This window comes from Taeniopygia guttata, chromosome 2 (assembly GCF_048771995.1).
Source record: "Taeniopygia guttata chromosome 2, bTaeGut7.mat, whole genome shotgun sequence".
NCBI lineage: Eukaryota > Metazoa > Chordata > Aves > Passeriformes > Estrildidae > Taeniopygia > Taeniopygia guttata.
Genome location: NC_133026.1, coordinates 65,733,021 through 65,750,647, shown reverse-complemented (window position 1 = coordinate 65,750,647; position 17,627 = coordinate 65,733,021). Strand labels below are relative to the sequence as shown.

At 40.3% G+C, this 17,627-nt stretch overlaps 1 protein-coding gene across 3 annotated transcripts in view; it reads left to right on the top strand.

Annotated features, from left to right (window-relative positions):
• Positions 1-16,926, top strand: part of ADTRP (androgen dependent TFPI regulating protein) — a 30,450-nt gene extending 13,524 nt beyond the window's left edge. For 2 of the 3 annotated variants that reach the window (XM_030265488.4, XM_004175328.6), the window contains 3 exons: positions 6,002-6,117; positions 9,873-10,024; positions 15,768-16,926. In XM_030265488.4, coding sequence (XP_030121348.4) covers positions 6,002-6,117; positions 9,873-10,024; positions 15,768-15,811 — 312 coding nt within the window. In that variant the 3' untranslated portion in view covers positions 15,812-16,926. The remainder of the gene's footprint in view (positions 1-6,001; positions 6,118-9,872; positions 10,025-15,767) is intronic. The other variant, XM_030265487.4, reaches the window with a different exon arrangement.
• The last annotated feature ends 701 nt before the right edge of the window (positions 16,927-17,627 follow it).

Sequence of the window (17,627 nt, the reverse complement as noted above, 5' to 3'; positions counted from 1 at the left end):
GCTCTTTTAGCTTTGATCATACAGTTGGTCTAATGTTTCATCCATTTTTCATGATAATGCTTCCAAACTACATATACGTCTAAAAAAAAAAAAAAAATTATGTTGATTTACAGGTGAGGATGAATGGATCTGGAAAGGGAAGAAACAGGTAGTAGCTGATGGTTCAGAGAGGAGTGCTGCTGGAATTAAATTGAGCAATAGCTTCCTCACTAACCTGCTACACACCTGCTCAGTAACAGGACTCCCTGTGCCTCCTGCACTATCCATAAAATACATCTGTGGTTCCCTGAAAATGGACTGATGGTTGGAAACACAAAAGACATGTAGCAACCCTAAGAGAGAATTATATCTTCAACTAAACATGGCAAGGTACTAGTTAAAGAAGTAAAATTAACAATAATGCTTAAGCCCTTTCCACCCTGAAAAATAAAGGGAGATTAAGAGAAGAAGAAAAATGTATAGGGAGAGATTGCAAAAGAAAATTAGAAAATTTTGAAGGAGGCATTTGAACACAGACAAAATAATAGCAAAATAAATCAAAAGAGGGAATTAGTTCCAAAATGAAGCCAATAGAGACCATACAGAGATTTGGAAAATTATGAGTATAAAAACTAAACAGAGGTTATGGTGACAGGAAACCATTTAGTTTTATTATGCTCAGATAATACGGGTTGTAATTGTTCATGAAAATATCCAACTGAAGGAAATTTCCATAGACAAGTGGACATTTCCCAACAAAGAGCTGAGTATCTGAGTAAACACCTCAAGGGACAGCCAAAGTGTTCAACACTGGCTTATGAGCCTCATAAGGCAGCACCAAAGTGGATTTTTCCTTTTACTTTGCAGTAACATACCGATGGGGAAGAGAGAAGCACGAGTATTGGCCACGACTGGTTGTCAGCACACAGGCTCTGCGGGGAATTGGTCTGAAAGGAGAAACACAGGCAGTTTTTCAAAAGCACTTGATGGTCTCCAACTGTGCCCAGTGGAGTTTAGTTTGGCCAGTGGTAAATGTTTGTGAAAAGATCCCTCCCCTAAAGTCTCACATGTTAATGGAAAGCAGACATGGAGGGTATGTAAATGCAGACGAATTAGAAACAAACAGCTCTGGTCAGCCGAGGCATCATTTCCTTCGCTCTGGAGTCAAACAAGGTCACACCGCGTCAACTGCGACACACGCGTCAGGAGCACGAGTGATCTCAGCAGCTCTGGGGACAGCATTCATGGGCTCAAAGCTCAGCCTAGGCTGGAGCCCACAGCTGAGCACAAACTCTGCCCAACCCTGCCTTCTCAGCCCCAGGAAGCTCACTCTTACTTGAATTCTCAACGGCAAAATGAGGACATAGCATTAAATATACACAAATTACTCAAAACACGGGAAGTAAAAATTCCATATGGTCTTAGCAAACACTGGAAATAATATTCAGAGAGGACTATTTATCTCGGCTTAAACTTGTGAACCTGGGATGTATCCTGGGAAACATACAACACAGGGTAGGAAACAAAAAGTAAAGAAGCAGGGGAATGCTCTTGTCTGCAGGAGATAAGTTAACTTGCCAATATTTGAGATAAAGTTCAGAATATTTTAAAAAACTTTCTTTCCCCTGTATTCATATGCCAGAATTTGCATGAGCAGCAAAAATAAATTTATAAATTTCTAACTAGTTCAGATTCACCTGAGTTTTTCAGGAAAGAAGCAAAGAAACTGGAAAATCATGACTGCCAAAAAGAGACACAAAGGATTTTAAAATTGAATGTTTGGAAGCAGAATTTAGGCTAAAAGTGTGATTAGTTAGCTAAATGTCTCTGATAATTTTGAAAGTCCATCACTTTTATGTCTTCACTCTAGGAAGAAATAAAAAATATCTGCTCTTGCAAAATTTGTAAGCTGAAAGCTTTCCTCAACAAACAGAGGTTGTTAGACAAATAAATGCATTAATATTTCAAAGAACATAAAAAATAAGTGCAAACAGGATCCTTGCCAAGAGTAGAGAAAAGCTCTCTGATTCAGTTTGGTTCATTGATAGCCTGATCAGTACACACAGCTATTGTTTCAGCCTGTTTTCCTTATCTTGGAGTGAAATAGGTGGGGTTTTTCCCCCTCCCTCTGTGATAATTATTTTTGACAGTTTCACTGTTTATATGTGAAACTGAGAAACTGTTAATTGAAATTAAAAAAATGAGTCATTGTTTCCAGCAAGTTTTGCCAATATTTTGATGTGTGTCAATCTGAGCTTAATTATTAAGTTTTCTTTAAAGGAAGAAGCAAAACTGTATATTTTAATTTGGCCCCATACAAATACTGTGCTCCTCAGACATACATCAGTTTAAGAATATGAAGCGCTGCTAAGCAGGATTGAAGATATATTTAATGACTATGCACAAGAGACCTACGGTTAAAAATAATGCGGATGGGAAAATACATATTTTTTTCATGCTTTTTTTTTTTTTTTAAAGGATATGAGAAGCCTTTATAGCCTTTCAGCAGATCTGATTAACCATGATATATGCTCTATCACTAATGATGTTGCCAAAGTCAACGTCTCTGGGCTGCGAGAGGGAATTCATGTGGAAAGCCAATTGTGTGTCATAGGCGAAGGGCAGGCTCTGTGCCCTGTAGCCATCCACACGTTCCCCCAGTGTCTGCTCTACAAATACGCATCTGCTGTCAGAAACTTGCTCGGGTATTTGAGAGAAATTCCTCCATGATTTTACCATTAATGCACAAATTCGGCTTGGCAGAAATAGACTCTGGGATAGCAGAAGTGGGAGGGAAGATTTTCCCACATGTTTATGAGCCTGGGGTGTGTGTGTACATAAGGAATTGGGGGACAGAGAGAAAAATTAAAAAAAAAACAAAAACAAAACCTTTATATCAACAAAGGAAAAATAATAACATTTTTAAAAATCGTCCTGGGGGTTCTTGAGGATGCTGAGAACTGTTGTAGAAATCTGTCTCAAGAAGGCATTTTCACAGCAAATTTAAATGACTCTACAAAAAAACCCCACATCTAGTTAATATACTTGGCAAAAGTATATTTTAAAAGATGCAATGATTTGATCAGAAACACAGCACACAGTCATGGGCCAGTGACATCACTGGACTTGGGAAGAGAGAAGCTTGCAGTTTTCCTATGCCATAACAAATTTCTTTCCCTTTTTATTTTTTTCTTGGAGTTTTGTTTTTTTTTTTTTTTTTTTTGCATTTGTTTTTCCAAATCAGGATAGCTCCAAGAACTTTAAGAAACTGCTTGCAAAAGAAGATGCAGACAGTCCCACTCCTGAATGCTTTTGCTGTCCTTAGACATGGAAACACTCTTACAAGCAGTGGAAAGCTCACTTAATCAGGAATAGCAGAAATTTTAACCTACCCCTTCACTAAACTCCTGGCTATTCCCAAAAGCAGCCGAATTTTTCCGTTTTGCCAGTAACTTTCAAGCTTCTGTTGATTTATAGGCCCCCGAGTGTTTTCTCTAACTCCTACATAAGTGGAGAAGCCTGACAAAAATGACTAGTAATGCATATCAGCCTTTTCTAAACCAGCACAGACTAAAAAGCAGATCTCCCAGCAATCTTTTGGAGGCACTACCAGCCTGCTGCTCAGCAGCCAAGCCAGTGCACGATGTGTTTGAACAGTAAGCTGCCCCTCACCACCCCAAGCCTCACCCTGTGACTGTATCCTGTTGTCCACCCATTATCTGTGTGTTGCTGGAGTAGATGAAACTACACCTCTCTTGTGGAACACTGAGCCACTTACCCCTGGTCATGGACACAATGGACATGGAACACTTGCCCGTCACAGTCATCACTGCATCAGTTTCTAAAGCCTTTCAAACTTCTTATTTTGCTTTCATCTCTAGATGCAACACCACATTCAGTGCATTCACAGTTACTATGCCTGCTTCACTGTTCATACTTTCTGGCTCTTCATGCTGCTCTTTCCTGGGCATGCTCCAAAATACCTGTCAAAATGAGGTGCTCTAAATCAGTGTGCCAGCCAAAGGCTTAGGCTAAAGCCTAAAAATGAGGACAAGGTGCAGGTTTTCCATCACTGCTGCCTTGCCATGGGCATTTTGGGTTTTGTTCAAGGACAAACTATTGTTCAGCTATGGAAAATAAACCCTTTTAAAACTTTTTGAAAGCAGCTTAACACATAGATTTCTGACTAAAATAAGTTACAGGGATTATATTTGAAAACTGTGTACACTGAACATATTTTTCTGGTTAAATGAATTCAGGAATCACTTGTACTGATATGAGACTTCTGCAATCAACCAAGCAGGTTGTAGAGCCAAAGGATATCTTTGTGAAACCGAACAGAAGAAAAAAACAGTGCCAATGACTGAAAGGGACTGGAACATCAAAGAAATATTTTCTCTTTTCTCTCAAAAAGTATAACTCAGGTAGAATGGTTATTCTGATAGAAGGATAGCCAGGTATGAATAGCAGCTCGTGGGTGTGGCAGGAGGGCTGAGGGAGGACACTCAGCTCCCAGGCAGTGGTCACTTGGAAGTGACTTGGAAGACAAAAGTACATGTCCATCTCTCAAACAAATAGCTAAATACATGCATGCTGTTTATAGCTCACTGTGCATGTAAAGAAATGATTGTGTATTTTTCACAACCTATAACATAAATATAAGGCAATAAAACTTTGACACCATATTACCATATCATATACTGATCACAGCTTCTGAAAAACACATACATCAAAAATGTTAGAACCATTTCTTTGGGACAAGAGGAATCTTCATACCATACACCCAGCAGGTTTTGCCTTTAGGGAGAAAGACAAAAAATAAAATCCTTAGTTTGACATTTTTTCTATTTAAAACTCTATTTATCTTTGTTGCCCTCCTTCCATAGCTCTCCCATCTACCTATGAAATTATTTACTTAATTATCAGGAATTTAAGCAACTAATCAGCTACAGTTGTTACTATAATTTTTCTCCTGTGCATTTTGCTTTGCTGCTCCCCAGCATTGTTTAAGCCATCTGTCCTAGGTATTGCAATTCAAAGTTGTTTGCCTGTACAGGGAATACAAAATTTTCAGTGGGGAAATTTCACCCAGGCAAATTATTTTCTGAAATTGTTTCAAATCAGTCAAAAATTTGAGGCATTAGCATCCCACAAATCCCTGCAGTGACCATTTAACATCTGAGCCCAGAAGGCTTTCCGCAGTGCTCTCAACATCGTCATGGTGAGGAGCATCCCTCTTGGAAGCAGCTCCTCACCACAAAACAGTCAGTGCCACCAAACTGTCTGCCCAGAGCTGAAAATCCTCCATGCTCAGACAGTTGTCGTTAAAGTCCTTGAAACAGAAGCTGCAATTCAAACTCTTCAGCAAGAAAAAAAGAAAAAAAAAAGAAAAAAAAAAAGAAAAAGAAAAAAAAAAAGAAAAACACATTTCTCCATCAATTTAACTCCTTTTTGACTCGGGGATAAGCTTGTTTGAAGTTCCTTTATCACCTTCAATCACAGCTAACTGAAGTCTCCCGTATGTTTACAACCCTATTTTCCCACTTACAAAGCACAACACACTGGGACTGCACTGGAGTAAGTAATAAATGACACTACATAAAATACAATGATGACTAGAAGAGAACATGAAGGCAATTCAGCAATTGCTTAGTGAGTTCAAGGAGCACTCTTCTGAGATCCTCAACCACACAAAATGATAGAGTTCAGTATCTTTTGTACTGTAATGGGAATTATAAAAAAAAATTATTGCATTACAAAATGCAAAAGAAGAGGTCACCTGTTATAAACATAGACCATGCTAGACTCATTTTTACAGCATATTAATTAGAATATTATTGTGCTTATTACTCTAGGGGTAATTCTTAATTGTAAAAAATGAAGTATGCACATTTATATACAATTATACTCAGTATTGTTAAATAATTCTTTGCTTCTGAGCAGGTGCCTGAACTTTGTGATCAACAATGACTGAAGGCAAGGCACTGTGATTTGTCAGTGACAAACTCTCTTTTTTCCTTAGCACACGGCTGTATTGCCATTTGCTCTCCTGGAAATCTTTGCCTTGCCTCATCGTTACCCAGCAAAGAAGAAGGGATTGATCCTACTGGGATTTGTCGCTTTTCTGTATATCAGTTGGTAAGAATTTAAGTATGTTTTCTTCAAGTAATCTATTTTTTAAAATAAGGCCAAATGCTGTACTTGAGATTGAAAGTTCCCATCCAGACACATGGAGGTCAGCAGTCTTTTCTGTAGAGAAATCATTTAAACTTCAGCTGAGACCCATGAAAACTATTCCCAAACGTAAGTAAGGCAGGTTTCTTCAAATACAGTACAGATCCTGAGACCTTACACAGTGTCTCCTGCTCTTTTAAGGCCTCATAGGAAAGTAACCACATTTCCATAAATGCAGGGATAATTTGAGTAATTTCTTCTGGGCTGGAGTTTTTACTTCTACTGGTACTATCAAATTTACCTCCACTCACTGTCCTGCTCTCTGCAAAACCACTCAATCCTAAAAGGTCTGGGGGTCATGGGAGCAGGAGAGGAGTAAAACTCAGTTTAGTGTTTGACAGGGACACGTGGCTGGTTTTAGAAACTTGAGGCAGAAAATTATACTTGGAGCCAGGTGCAAACTAGTGGGTAGCAAGGAGGCATCTGCCCACCACCACCTCCCACTCCACTAGTGGACGCTGCCCAAATTTCCAGCAGTGCACCAGTTGATCCCCAGCCTGTTGGAGAGTCATCCTGAGAGAATAAACTAGATCTAATCAGCACCTCCCATAGCTCATAGCCATCTCTCCACCTGCTGTGTGTGTGTGATGCACTCCTGAACTGGGTTGGCTCACTGCACTCGGGTGCAATGCCAGGATATGGAGGCACTGCCACCCCAGGTAACTATGGGCAGCTGCCAGCACTTCAGAGGTCTCAGAGGATGCCTTATTGAGACCCAACTCAGGAAGGGGGATGTATAATTTCAGGATATGATGCAACTTCCCAGAGCTGAGGAAATGTCCAGGCTCTAGAATGGAGAATATAGAACATGTGTATAACAACAAGAGGATACTGGTCAGTGAGGAAGTGACTTGTCCTCATGCAAAGACTTCTGAAAAGGCACTGGAACTATGAGGAAACCCATCCTTCCCATTCCTACTCACCAGTTCTCATTCTCATCTAGAGGCTATCTTCAGCCCAGTGAGGGAAAATCTGAAATAGAAAATAAACTGTTCAGATGAAACACTGGAGTGACTTGAAGACCATCAGAGTGGCTGTGGTAACAGGGGATTTCACTGATACATTACATAAGCAAATTAGGAGCCATTTATTCTAATCCTGCCCAGAGCCTAATAGGATTACGACCATGGCTTCCTGAATTCTTTTTCTGTGTTCTGATTCACCCAGTTGCTTAACGCCAGCTTTGTTTTGCTTGTCTTATGACAACATTTGGGTTTTACTGTCTTTGAGACCAGACTGCTCTTACAGCCATGTGAGCCGTGCTTTTCCCTAAAATCCCTATCAGCTGAGCAATTTCATCCCTCTACAGGCATGGCTCATATCAGGACCTGAGTCCACACCAAAAGTTCAAGATCAACATCAACACTTTTGAGGCCTCCCAGTATCTTCTGTGGGTTGGTGCTGTATTGTGTTGCCAGGGTCCTGAGGAGAAGGTCCTAGAGTGCTTGTCCCCTGTGTGCCAGGGCCCCGATGACTGGATAAAAGGTATTAGGATGTCAATACAGTTTTCAAATCAGCAAGGAACCTCCTGCCTGCTTTCTTTTTGCCTCCACTTTGTGGTTCCCTGCAAACCACAGACAACAGCTTTCAACCAACAGAAAAATTTTCTGGCCCATGCATCAAAATCTCAACACACGTACATATTTTACTGTTGGTGCTACAACCTGGTGATTTAATAGCCCCATTTAAGCACCATATGTTTCACAAGCAAGAGAGTCCTTCCTCCAAGCCTCTCCTTGGACTGTCACTGTCATCGCTGCCGTGCCGATGGGCTGAGAAGTGACTGCTCCCTCCAAGGCATCAGAGAAACTGAGCAGCCAGTTACACCTTGCACCAGACACCTGCCTCTGAGCAGTGTCACTGTGGCTTTGAACAGTCATTTATTTGGGTTTGAAAATACAGGTTGGAGCGCTTCATATGAGACACACCAGCTAGCCAAATTGCATGAATGTAAATTAGTTCTTTGTTATATAAAAGAAAGGCGGTTGTCACTCTGTTTTACTGTTGGAGGTATAATACAAAACGAGGAGTCCTGTGCTGTGAAAAACAGGCTGACATTTGCACAGGCTCCACTTAGCACTTGGATTCCAGTGATTGTGCTCAGCCTCTCGGGGGCCTTTCCTGCAGGTATTTTTTTCTTTTTCTTTTTTTTTTTTTATTACTTAAGTGTTTCACAGCTCTGTTTGTTAGATGGAAAAATCTTGAATCATAAAAATGATTCAAATTATTCAAATCCTCAAGATGTCCCTATATTTAAATATTTCCATGCTAAGTCCAGACAGCTCTACTATCAATCCCCTCCATTTCTCTACTCTATCCCTTAGGTGAGGATAGTAAATCTTAATTAACAGGCAAGACAAAACTACCTTTTTATGCCCCACTCCTTCCCTCTTTTACTAGAGAAAGGAAGAAGCATCTTTTCAGCCTTTTTTTTTTCTTCCTTAGCATTCTCCCATTCCTCTGTGTCATGACACATTTTCAGGATGGTGTGGTGGCCGTTTTGTCACTTCTTTTTGAGGCATGATACTCAGTGTAAGGTAGCAGGCTGGGTGACATCAGAAAAAATTGTGATTGCATTCCCATGTTAGCACTGGTGGTGGAAAGTATGGCATAATCCTCAGATATGCTTTTTTTTTAAATAAAGAATTAAACTTTTTAGGACCATTTGGACCCAAAGTTGGTTTTAGGGAAGTACTCTCCTTGTTAAAATGTCACATCCTGATAAAAATCAATGAAGACTTACCCTATTTCTTAAATATTTACATAATCAATACAAATATAAATAATTTTATTCACAAAAAATATTCACAATAAGGCATTTTTCCCTATACTTAAGATATATAAAGATCACTTTTATATTCTTTAGTTCAGGCATTCTCTATTAACCACTCGTATGAGCTATAAACAATGAACATATTACCAGCAAACTGACAGCCACTACAAGATATTTTCTGAGAGAATAAAAAAGGCAGAAAGAGAGGGCACAATTAGAAGAAATGAAACCCTATAAAGTAGGCATATTCATCTTCTTTCTTTTCCAAACCATGCTTTGCAAAGAGTTCTGGCACAAAAGGGTGAAGCAACCACATCTGTTTCCCACCTAACCATTACTATTCTTTTCTTCTCTTACAAAAGAAAAGCTGCTGGAGAATTCCCTTGCCCTCTCACCTCCTGAAAACTTCTTTCCACTCCTCAAACAGTGGTCAACAGCAGGATTGAGACAGGGAGGAACAGCTCTGTGTCTCCACAGACTCTAGGGACATTCATAGGGGCTGAAAAGCTGTTGTATCTAAAGAGCAAACATATGTGAGAGCTTATTTGAATAAGCTTCACTTAGCATAGCCAAGTGCACATCCCTGTTCCTGAGCATTTTGCTATTTTACTGAGTTTTTACTGCTGTTAATAGCCAATGCTATCAGGGTGACAGCAGAATATTGTGTGCATTTCAACCTGCACTGAAACCCATCTAATTTAGCACTGGCTCAAGTGTGCTTCACAGCAAATAGCCCAAGTGCCGAGGAGATGTGTTGACAGCGAGCTAATTTTCTCTGTATCAAGCCTGTTTGGATAACTCAGCCCCTTCAGGAATTGGAAATTTGAAGTGGTTCTTCTAATTGAATTGTCCTAACCAAAGGTAAATTCTCTCCTTCCTTGCCTAGGGTCCTGTGGATTTATTCTGTAACAGGAGAGTGGGTATATCCTCTTTTTGCTTTGTTCAGCCCCCCCGGACTAGCAGCCTTTTTTGCCAGTAGCCTTGCCATCATCTTTGCCTTATACAACTTCGGAGAGTTCCTCAACCGTATGATATGGGGTCAGTCCAAGTTTTCTTACTTATATGCATATGAAAAAAATACCCCTGGAATGAATTGCTGTGATTGCCCAGTCAGGCAGGAAGAGGAAGGGGGCATGAGTACACTGGGGAAGGTGTTGGGGTGGTGGCATTTGGGTGTTGGATAGTCATTGTTGGGTGTCACCCACATGCTAACAAATAGAGAACAAATTGGAGCGAGGATCCCAACCCTACCAGACAAAGGTTGGACCAGTTTCTTCTAATTTGGGTCAAGAAGCACCTCTTGCCAGCATAATCACTGGATTTTGAATTCTTGCTCAAAGAAGGGTCCAGAGAAGCCACATGTCCTGGGCTAAAACTCTTACACCTGCATCACATGTTGTTTGTCAGAGACTAGGGATTAGCAGCGTTTACTGCAAATTTACAGGAATGTATCAGTGTATCCAAGCAAAAGCACCGTGGCAGGAGCTCCATGACTAAAACAGCACTTTGGAAAGTTTTACAAACTGTTGGGAATTTTTTCCTTCTGCTTTAGTAGTGGTATAACCAGCAGAGACCTAAAAGAAAGTGAAAAGCAGCTTTCTTGGACATAATGGGCAGTTGGAGGGGGAAAAAAATGTAGTTTAGGAAAGCCTATTTAACAAGTGGAAGAAAGAGAGAACTGAGGAAGCACCTTTGTGGGTTTGGCGTGGAATACTATTATTGTTATTATTATTGTTGCTATTATTTTTTCTTTCATTATTATTCCTTCTGGTTTCCTCTCCTTTTTCATTCAAGATTGAATTTTTGAGGATAAAAGTGTTTCTGTCAGGAAAATGTGTGTATTTTATTTAGGACAAATGTGGGAATATTTGCAATTTCTTAAACTAGCTTTCTGATTTAAGAAAAAACACTGCAAAAACACCTCTGAAAATAAATAAGACAACCTCCCTCTGTTCTCAGGGAACATTTGATGCCTGATCCATTTTGCAAAGTCTCATATGCCTGCCAAGCCAAAGTCGAGTGTCTGTAGCTAGTCTCTCACCATCCATACTCAGCTACCTAACAGCAGCAGATTGGCTTTCAAATGTGCTGAATAACCAACTTCACCACTTGCTACCTTTGCAAACAAGATGCTTGCTCTACATGTCCATGTTTGGAGATTTTGGCTACATTCTATTCTGCAAAAACATCATATGAGATGAGGATTGCTGGTAAATGAAAACAGATCTGCAGCTTTTCTGCACTAGCTCTGGTTTAAGAGGCATCACATATAAATAGTAACTTCTGCTAATCAAAGACCACACCATCACCACATGATAGCATAAGTCTTTATATGAGATATCTGATACATTTATGTATGATTTTTTTCATCACTGAGTACATATTAGTATTTTTAGGGCTAGAGTATGCCTGCTGCATAAGCTGGAGATAATCAGAATAAAAATAATTTGATTTCCAATGTGTTAACTGATTGGACAAAATATTGTGCCAAGCAGAGATCAAATTAACTGCAAAAATTAGATGCATATTCAACAGCTGACTAAAGAAACTTGGGCAAGCACTTAACTTTACCGTGCACACAGAGAGGCTGAAAAGCACCACAGTTGTGGTAGCATGAATGTAACCTCAGAGTATGTATATAAACTATACACAATATTCTCCATTGATATCTGGTGTGCTCTTGCGATCCCTGGAGGCCTCATCTGTGTGGTGGGTCTCTCTCTCCATGCATAGTTGGTATTTTTCAAAGGAGCCACAAAATCCTGGCCTTAACAATTACATGGTGTTTTCATCCACGTGCAAGGCACTCCCCTTGAGTTACAGTTCCCCATGTTAATGCCAAGTGTTTTTACTGATCCACATCCCAGCTGTGTCCACCCAAGAGAAGGGTAGGACTTCCTTAAGCTGGTATCAATAACGAAGTCCCAATAAGCCTTGAAACATAGCCACAGGGAAGCTATTCCAAATTACAACTTGCCAGAGTTTTAATATATTCCTGACTGAGACAAATTTTTGGTTCAGCGTTGCCAGAGAAAAAAGAGCTGCAAATTGAATGAAGATGCTATTCCAGCATATCTTTGTTCCCACAGCAAAAATGGCTCCATGTACTTTTTTTCATCCTGCCCTTTCCTCTCTCTCCTTCCCATAATAAGGCAGAGGATGCAGTGGAAATGGTCGTGCAGAAAACAAAAACAAAAAAAAAAAAAAAACAAAAACCAAAACAAAAAAAACAAACCAAAACAAACAAACAAAAACCAACTTTCCCCCCACAAGGCAAAACAATCAATGGTGTAGAGGACAGACCTCTTCGTCTTTTCATACTCTCCACCCTGCCCACCTCTTCCCTCCCTCCCTTAAAAGATGAAGTACATGGAAGGGCACTTTTGATCTCTTTTTTGCTTCCTCCTCATTCCCCGAAGGCAGTTTGGGTTACAAGTATCTATTAGGTTCCTATAGGCATACCTGAAAACACCTTGTCTAATAACACATGAAACCACCAAACTATTAGACCTAAGGCTGGCGGGATCTAACAAGGCAGAGTGGGCTACTGGCACCAGGATTCTCCCCAAAGGAAAAAAAATCCAAGGCTGTTGCTTCTTTTTATTTCTTTCCCACTCAAATGAAGAACATTCGCCCAGACATCATTATTCAAAGGTGCAAGGAGTGATTAACAAACAGCTCCACCAGAGTGGTAAGCCTGACTCCCTTCTGGACTTACATCCTGTGGCAGACCGTAGGCTGCTAATGAAGCTTGTTCCACAGCACATCATGCTTCATACAGGCTCTTCCACACTCCCTTATTATCCCAGGCTATTATTATTTTTTTCCTAAAACCAGCTACATAAATATTTACTCTTTTTCACACTTAAAGGTATATCTAGTTCCAACTTATTCCAAAGTCTATAGATGGCAGCTTCCAGCTTCAAGCAAGTAAGTGTTAAATCTATGTCCTGTGCTTGACCAAAAAGATGCAGGATGGTTTCTGAGAGCTGGAAAAGCTAGACTGTAGAATAATATAACCTTTATTTTCCTTTCCAGGATGCCAGACCCTAAATTCATTTTATTATTTATAGACAAACTGTTTCATACAGTATTGGAGGTTTTAAAAATGTATTATCTCTCATGTGCCTCTCCTCTCCCTCCCCTTGCACAGTTGGATTGGTGGTAACTAAGGCAACCCAGCTGCACAGCCTGAGAGGCACAGAAAATAGTACCAGTAATGACTTCTTTTTGTTTTAAATCCCAGAGCTTCTAGAGTACAAGACAATGTTGAGCAATAGAGAAACTCCAAAGAGGATAATTTGAAACAATGAGCTGATTCTTTTACTGCCATAAATTTACCTCAGCCAAGAACTTGGCTGCAGGATCTGAGTACCAAAGATGAACCGTGCGATAGTTTCTCCCCTTCCTGATGGGTGGAAAACATCACACAGGCAACTGATCTCATGTTTCTTTGACCAGTCAAACTAGAATCCTCAAAAATAAAGCAAAGCAGTGCTCGCTTGGGGTTTGCTCTTGTTGGGACAATCAGATCCTTGGCAGAAATTTGGATCAAAGCTCTCCACATCAGACAGAGCAACCTTTCAAGTGAGGTCTCTTATCTAGAACTCGCATTTGAAGATGGAGCACATCCATTTGTCTTCCATCTTACACATCTGAAAAAAAAAACCCAAAATAACATTCATCAGATGCTTCATTTCAATACTCTGAAATGCAGCTGCAGAGGAGCTATAGCTAGCAACAGCTACTTGCTCCACCAGTGATTGAAAAGCCTCCTGATGCTTTTGCCCCTACTTACAAAACTTTGTGAGCCTAAGGCCTCTCCCAGAGAAATGCTTATCCCCACATGGTGGAACTGTTCTTTGGGAGAAGGAAAGGGGGCTGATTGTTGGAGTGGACAGCAGCTCCAACAGACCCACCTAGATGTTTGCTGTCCACCAGAAGGGGCAAAACAAAAATTAAAGATATTATAATGCAAGGGGTAAGGCAGCTCAACAGGAATAAGAGCCATTGCTTTGAGGAAAAAGAGAAAACTTATTTTGGAATACCTTTCTCATGCTCAGTGCAGAGATGGATGCACTCTTCCAGATCTTCTGTGAGCTCTTAAGTATCTCGGGAAGGCACTGCTGAAACCTATTTACCTAAGGCTGAAATAAAGTTAACAATCTTCCCTTTAGTCTGTTTTTCAAGTTTTTTTTGGAGTACTTTTGCATTCAATGCATTTTCCAGAATCATATAACATGTTTTCACAACTGATTATTTTCTCTGAGTTTTATTTTTGTATTTATGGGCTTTTGAAACCAAGCTCCCCTAATACCCTGTAGCCTTGGGAAATCCAGCCTATGTGACAGCTCACAAATCTGTGCAATACAAAGCAATACTATAATAAGATTGAATTCTTGATGTTGTCATTATTCCAAGCAGCTGTTGAGATTGCAGAAACCCGAATGGCAAATAAAGGGATGCAAAGGGCAACTGTGTGGGGTATGAAGCCATGCTACCATTGTACTGGTACAGGCTTCTCAATGGTAGTTTTTGTATGAATGTTAAAATGCTGATGTTCTGCACATAGTTATTACACCAGACACAGGTTCCACTTTTTGTTATTACAGTATCCAGGAGGGATTTTTTAAACTGAGATTCCTTTCCAGAGGATTTGTTGTATCATGCAAAGAATAAGAAGCCAGAGTCTATCTATTCCTTTCAATGACCAAATAATGCTTATATCCATAATTTCACTATATCCCCGATGACGAATGGAACTCAGATTTTACAGAGTTTGCAAACTAAATATGAGTATTTACTTTTGACTCACCCATTTCTCCTAGTTGTACCACAAGCCTGTGATGGCACACTTACGTCCCTCATATTTGTCACTGCCCAAAGCTGCAGTTTATCCCTCAGGCAGAGATGACTGACTATGTAAAGGAAACCTGCACTATTTGTCACAGGTACTGTTTTTGCTGATAAGTCTATCTGGTGATCCACTGGAGGCAGACTGGATCAGAGCCTCTCGCAAACCAGAGCTTACAAATTCATCAGTGGAGGCCAGACATAAGAAGTGGTGGTTAACACGCTGGTCCTGGCCTGCCAGACTTTTTTTTTTTTTCTTTGTAGTTCGGATTTTTTTCCCCTCACCCGTAAATATCCATTTGGTCAGTATACACCAATACAATACACCAATTAGGGTTTCAGAGCCTCTGAGGTCCATGGACAAGGAAAGATCATTTACAGGAGAGTTTCCTATGAGTGAATGATCATCGGAGGGGAGGAAGAGAGGCTGAGACAGTGTGTTAGAAAAGGTACCCACAAGCAGATGATTATTGCCATACTGGGTGCCTCACAGTAGCACAATAACTGGTACTTCAGAAAGCTGTGGGATTTCTGTAGGTCCTGTGCTGCCCTGACCAGCCATGTGAGGATCCTCCAGCTCTTCACATGCTCTTACAACAAGCTAGGTTTGCTTGGTAGCAGCTACTTTCTCCCACTGGCAAAACACAATTATTCTCAATGGGTGTGGCCCATGGCAGATTTCAAATAATTCCTCAATTGTTGAGTAATCTTTACTTGCTGGGTCCATCCCAGGCTCAATTGACTTCTGCAGCACTTAGCATTAGCAGCTGGTCCAAAACATGCACTCCCAGATGGGTAGAGTTCCCCAGGGATGTTGGGAGGCTGGGGCCAGTTTCACATTCTCCCCATCCCTGACGTGCGAAAGGACTTCTCTGTTGTGCTTTCCCCCTCACATCCCAATAATGCCTTCTCCTCTGTCTCCAAACAGGAGATTCAATAGTAATACTGGACCACAAGTGGAAAGGCAAGTGAATCCTCCTCTTGAAGCCAAACAATCTCCCATGAATACTGAAGCCATGAAGTAGAGGAAAATAAATGTAGCTGTGATAAATCCTTTCTCCAATGCATTGCAGCTTCTCGTGAAGCCATTATGACATCAGACATATGCAAAACTTGTGGAAAATAGGAAATGTTTGTCTCTAGCATGATAACTCTGCAACTGCTATGAATAAGAAAATTGTGTTCATCTGTTTACACAGATTTCTCATCTGTTGCACAACGTATGTGAGGATGTGTCCATGGTTAAAAGTTGTCACTGGTAAATGCACTCCCTCATGAGCCTCACACCACTCTGTAAAAGACCTGTGAATGCAAGCCAGCTCTTGTTTGGATTGCCCTTCATCAAGTCTACAAAAAATTAATAGGAGAGATAATTTTAACAGTGCTGTGACTTCCAAGCTAGCTAGATAACAAATTTGGCTAACAAGCACTGTAATTAGAAATGTCTGCTCAGAAAGTTCACCAAGAAGCTGAGTTCTTCTAATGAGAAACTTTCTGTAATATTAATATGCTTATATTGTGCTTAATATCTCCCCTCCATTTTAACAGGAAATCTGAAGGCAACAGTTTCTTCCTTTTTCTTGGTTTCAGTTAATCTCGCAGCAGAAGTAACCTAATTATACTGACTGTATGATTGCTTTGACAGAAAGCATGTTAATTTAAAGCACTGTTTAACATAAAGCTGCCTGCCATATAATTACACTCCATTCACATGTTTACTAATTTTCCTCAATATAGTTGATTTCTGTTATTAGCCTCAACATTTTGTTAACATCCAAAACACTGGAGATCTGCTTTGTAAACTTCAATAAACATGCAAAACTGAGAGTATCACAAGTGTTCCTTAATGGTCAACGTGAAAAAGAAAAATCTCTCTTATTATTCCTGCATTCAAAGAGGATTTGAAACTAGTTGAAGTACTTAAATGTCTAACTCTGTCCTCATTGCCAAAACCCCTCGCTTAGAGCTACTGTGCATGCTGTTCACCAGGGTGTTATTTTCACCTTTCAAATGCTGCTGCAGCTCAGTAAAAACAAAACACATTGTAAGCTGCCTGTGAGCAATAAAAAGATAATGTGTATACATAAGATTGTTCTTCTCATGTGTTAAGCATCTGATAAGAATTCTAATCTGGGAAGTTAACATGCTAGGCCTAGACTGTAAACTGAGTGAACTCAATGAGACGTGCACGCTTTCAGTAATTCCCAGATATCTAGATAGCTCGCTCCAGCTAACTTTGCAAGTTACAAGGTTACACACTCTCCCTCCTTTTGCTGAAGCAGAAAGATGCTGGTCAAAGGAAATATATTGGAGAGACAGACGGAAGAAAAACCATGGAGGGAGTTAGGGAAGAAGATAAAGTTATGGAAACTCCCTGTACAGGTTTGTTGGGTATTTTAGTCTCTACCTATCTTCTTTTTAAATTCTTTTATTTTGTACTGATACTCCAGTACAACGAGTTTAATTGTCAGAAACAGAAAAACGAAGCCTGGGCCCCAGCACAGAGGGGTAGGTCTTTCCATTTCCAACCAAAAGAGCTAAATGACAGACCCCACCTTCAGCTCCTGCTCACACCGGGGATACCTTTGGGATCTGATGTAGTGACTGAGCTGCTGGTCTACAGGGCTTTTCAGAGAATCATGGGGAAGGTTGTTGATTTCTTTGAAAAGGGCTCAGAAGAGGCACTTCTCTCTGCTACATCCTGTATGAAGAGAAGCTGGATTCCAGTCATGCACTTTGGGAAAGCAATGAGGAATGCCTGTCCTCAAAATACAGCTGCTGGGATCTT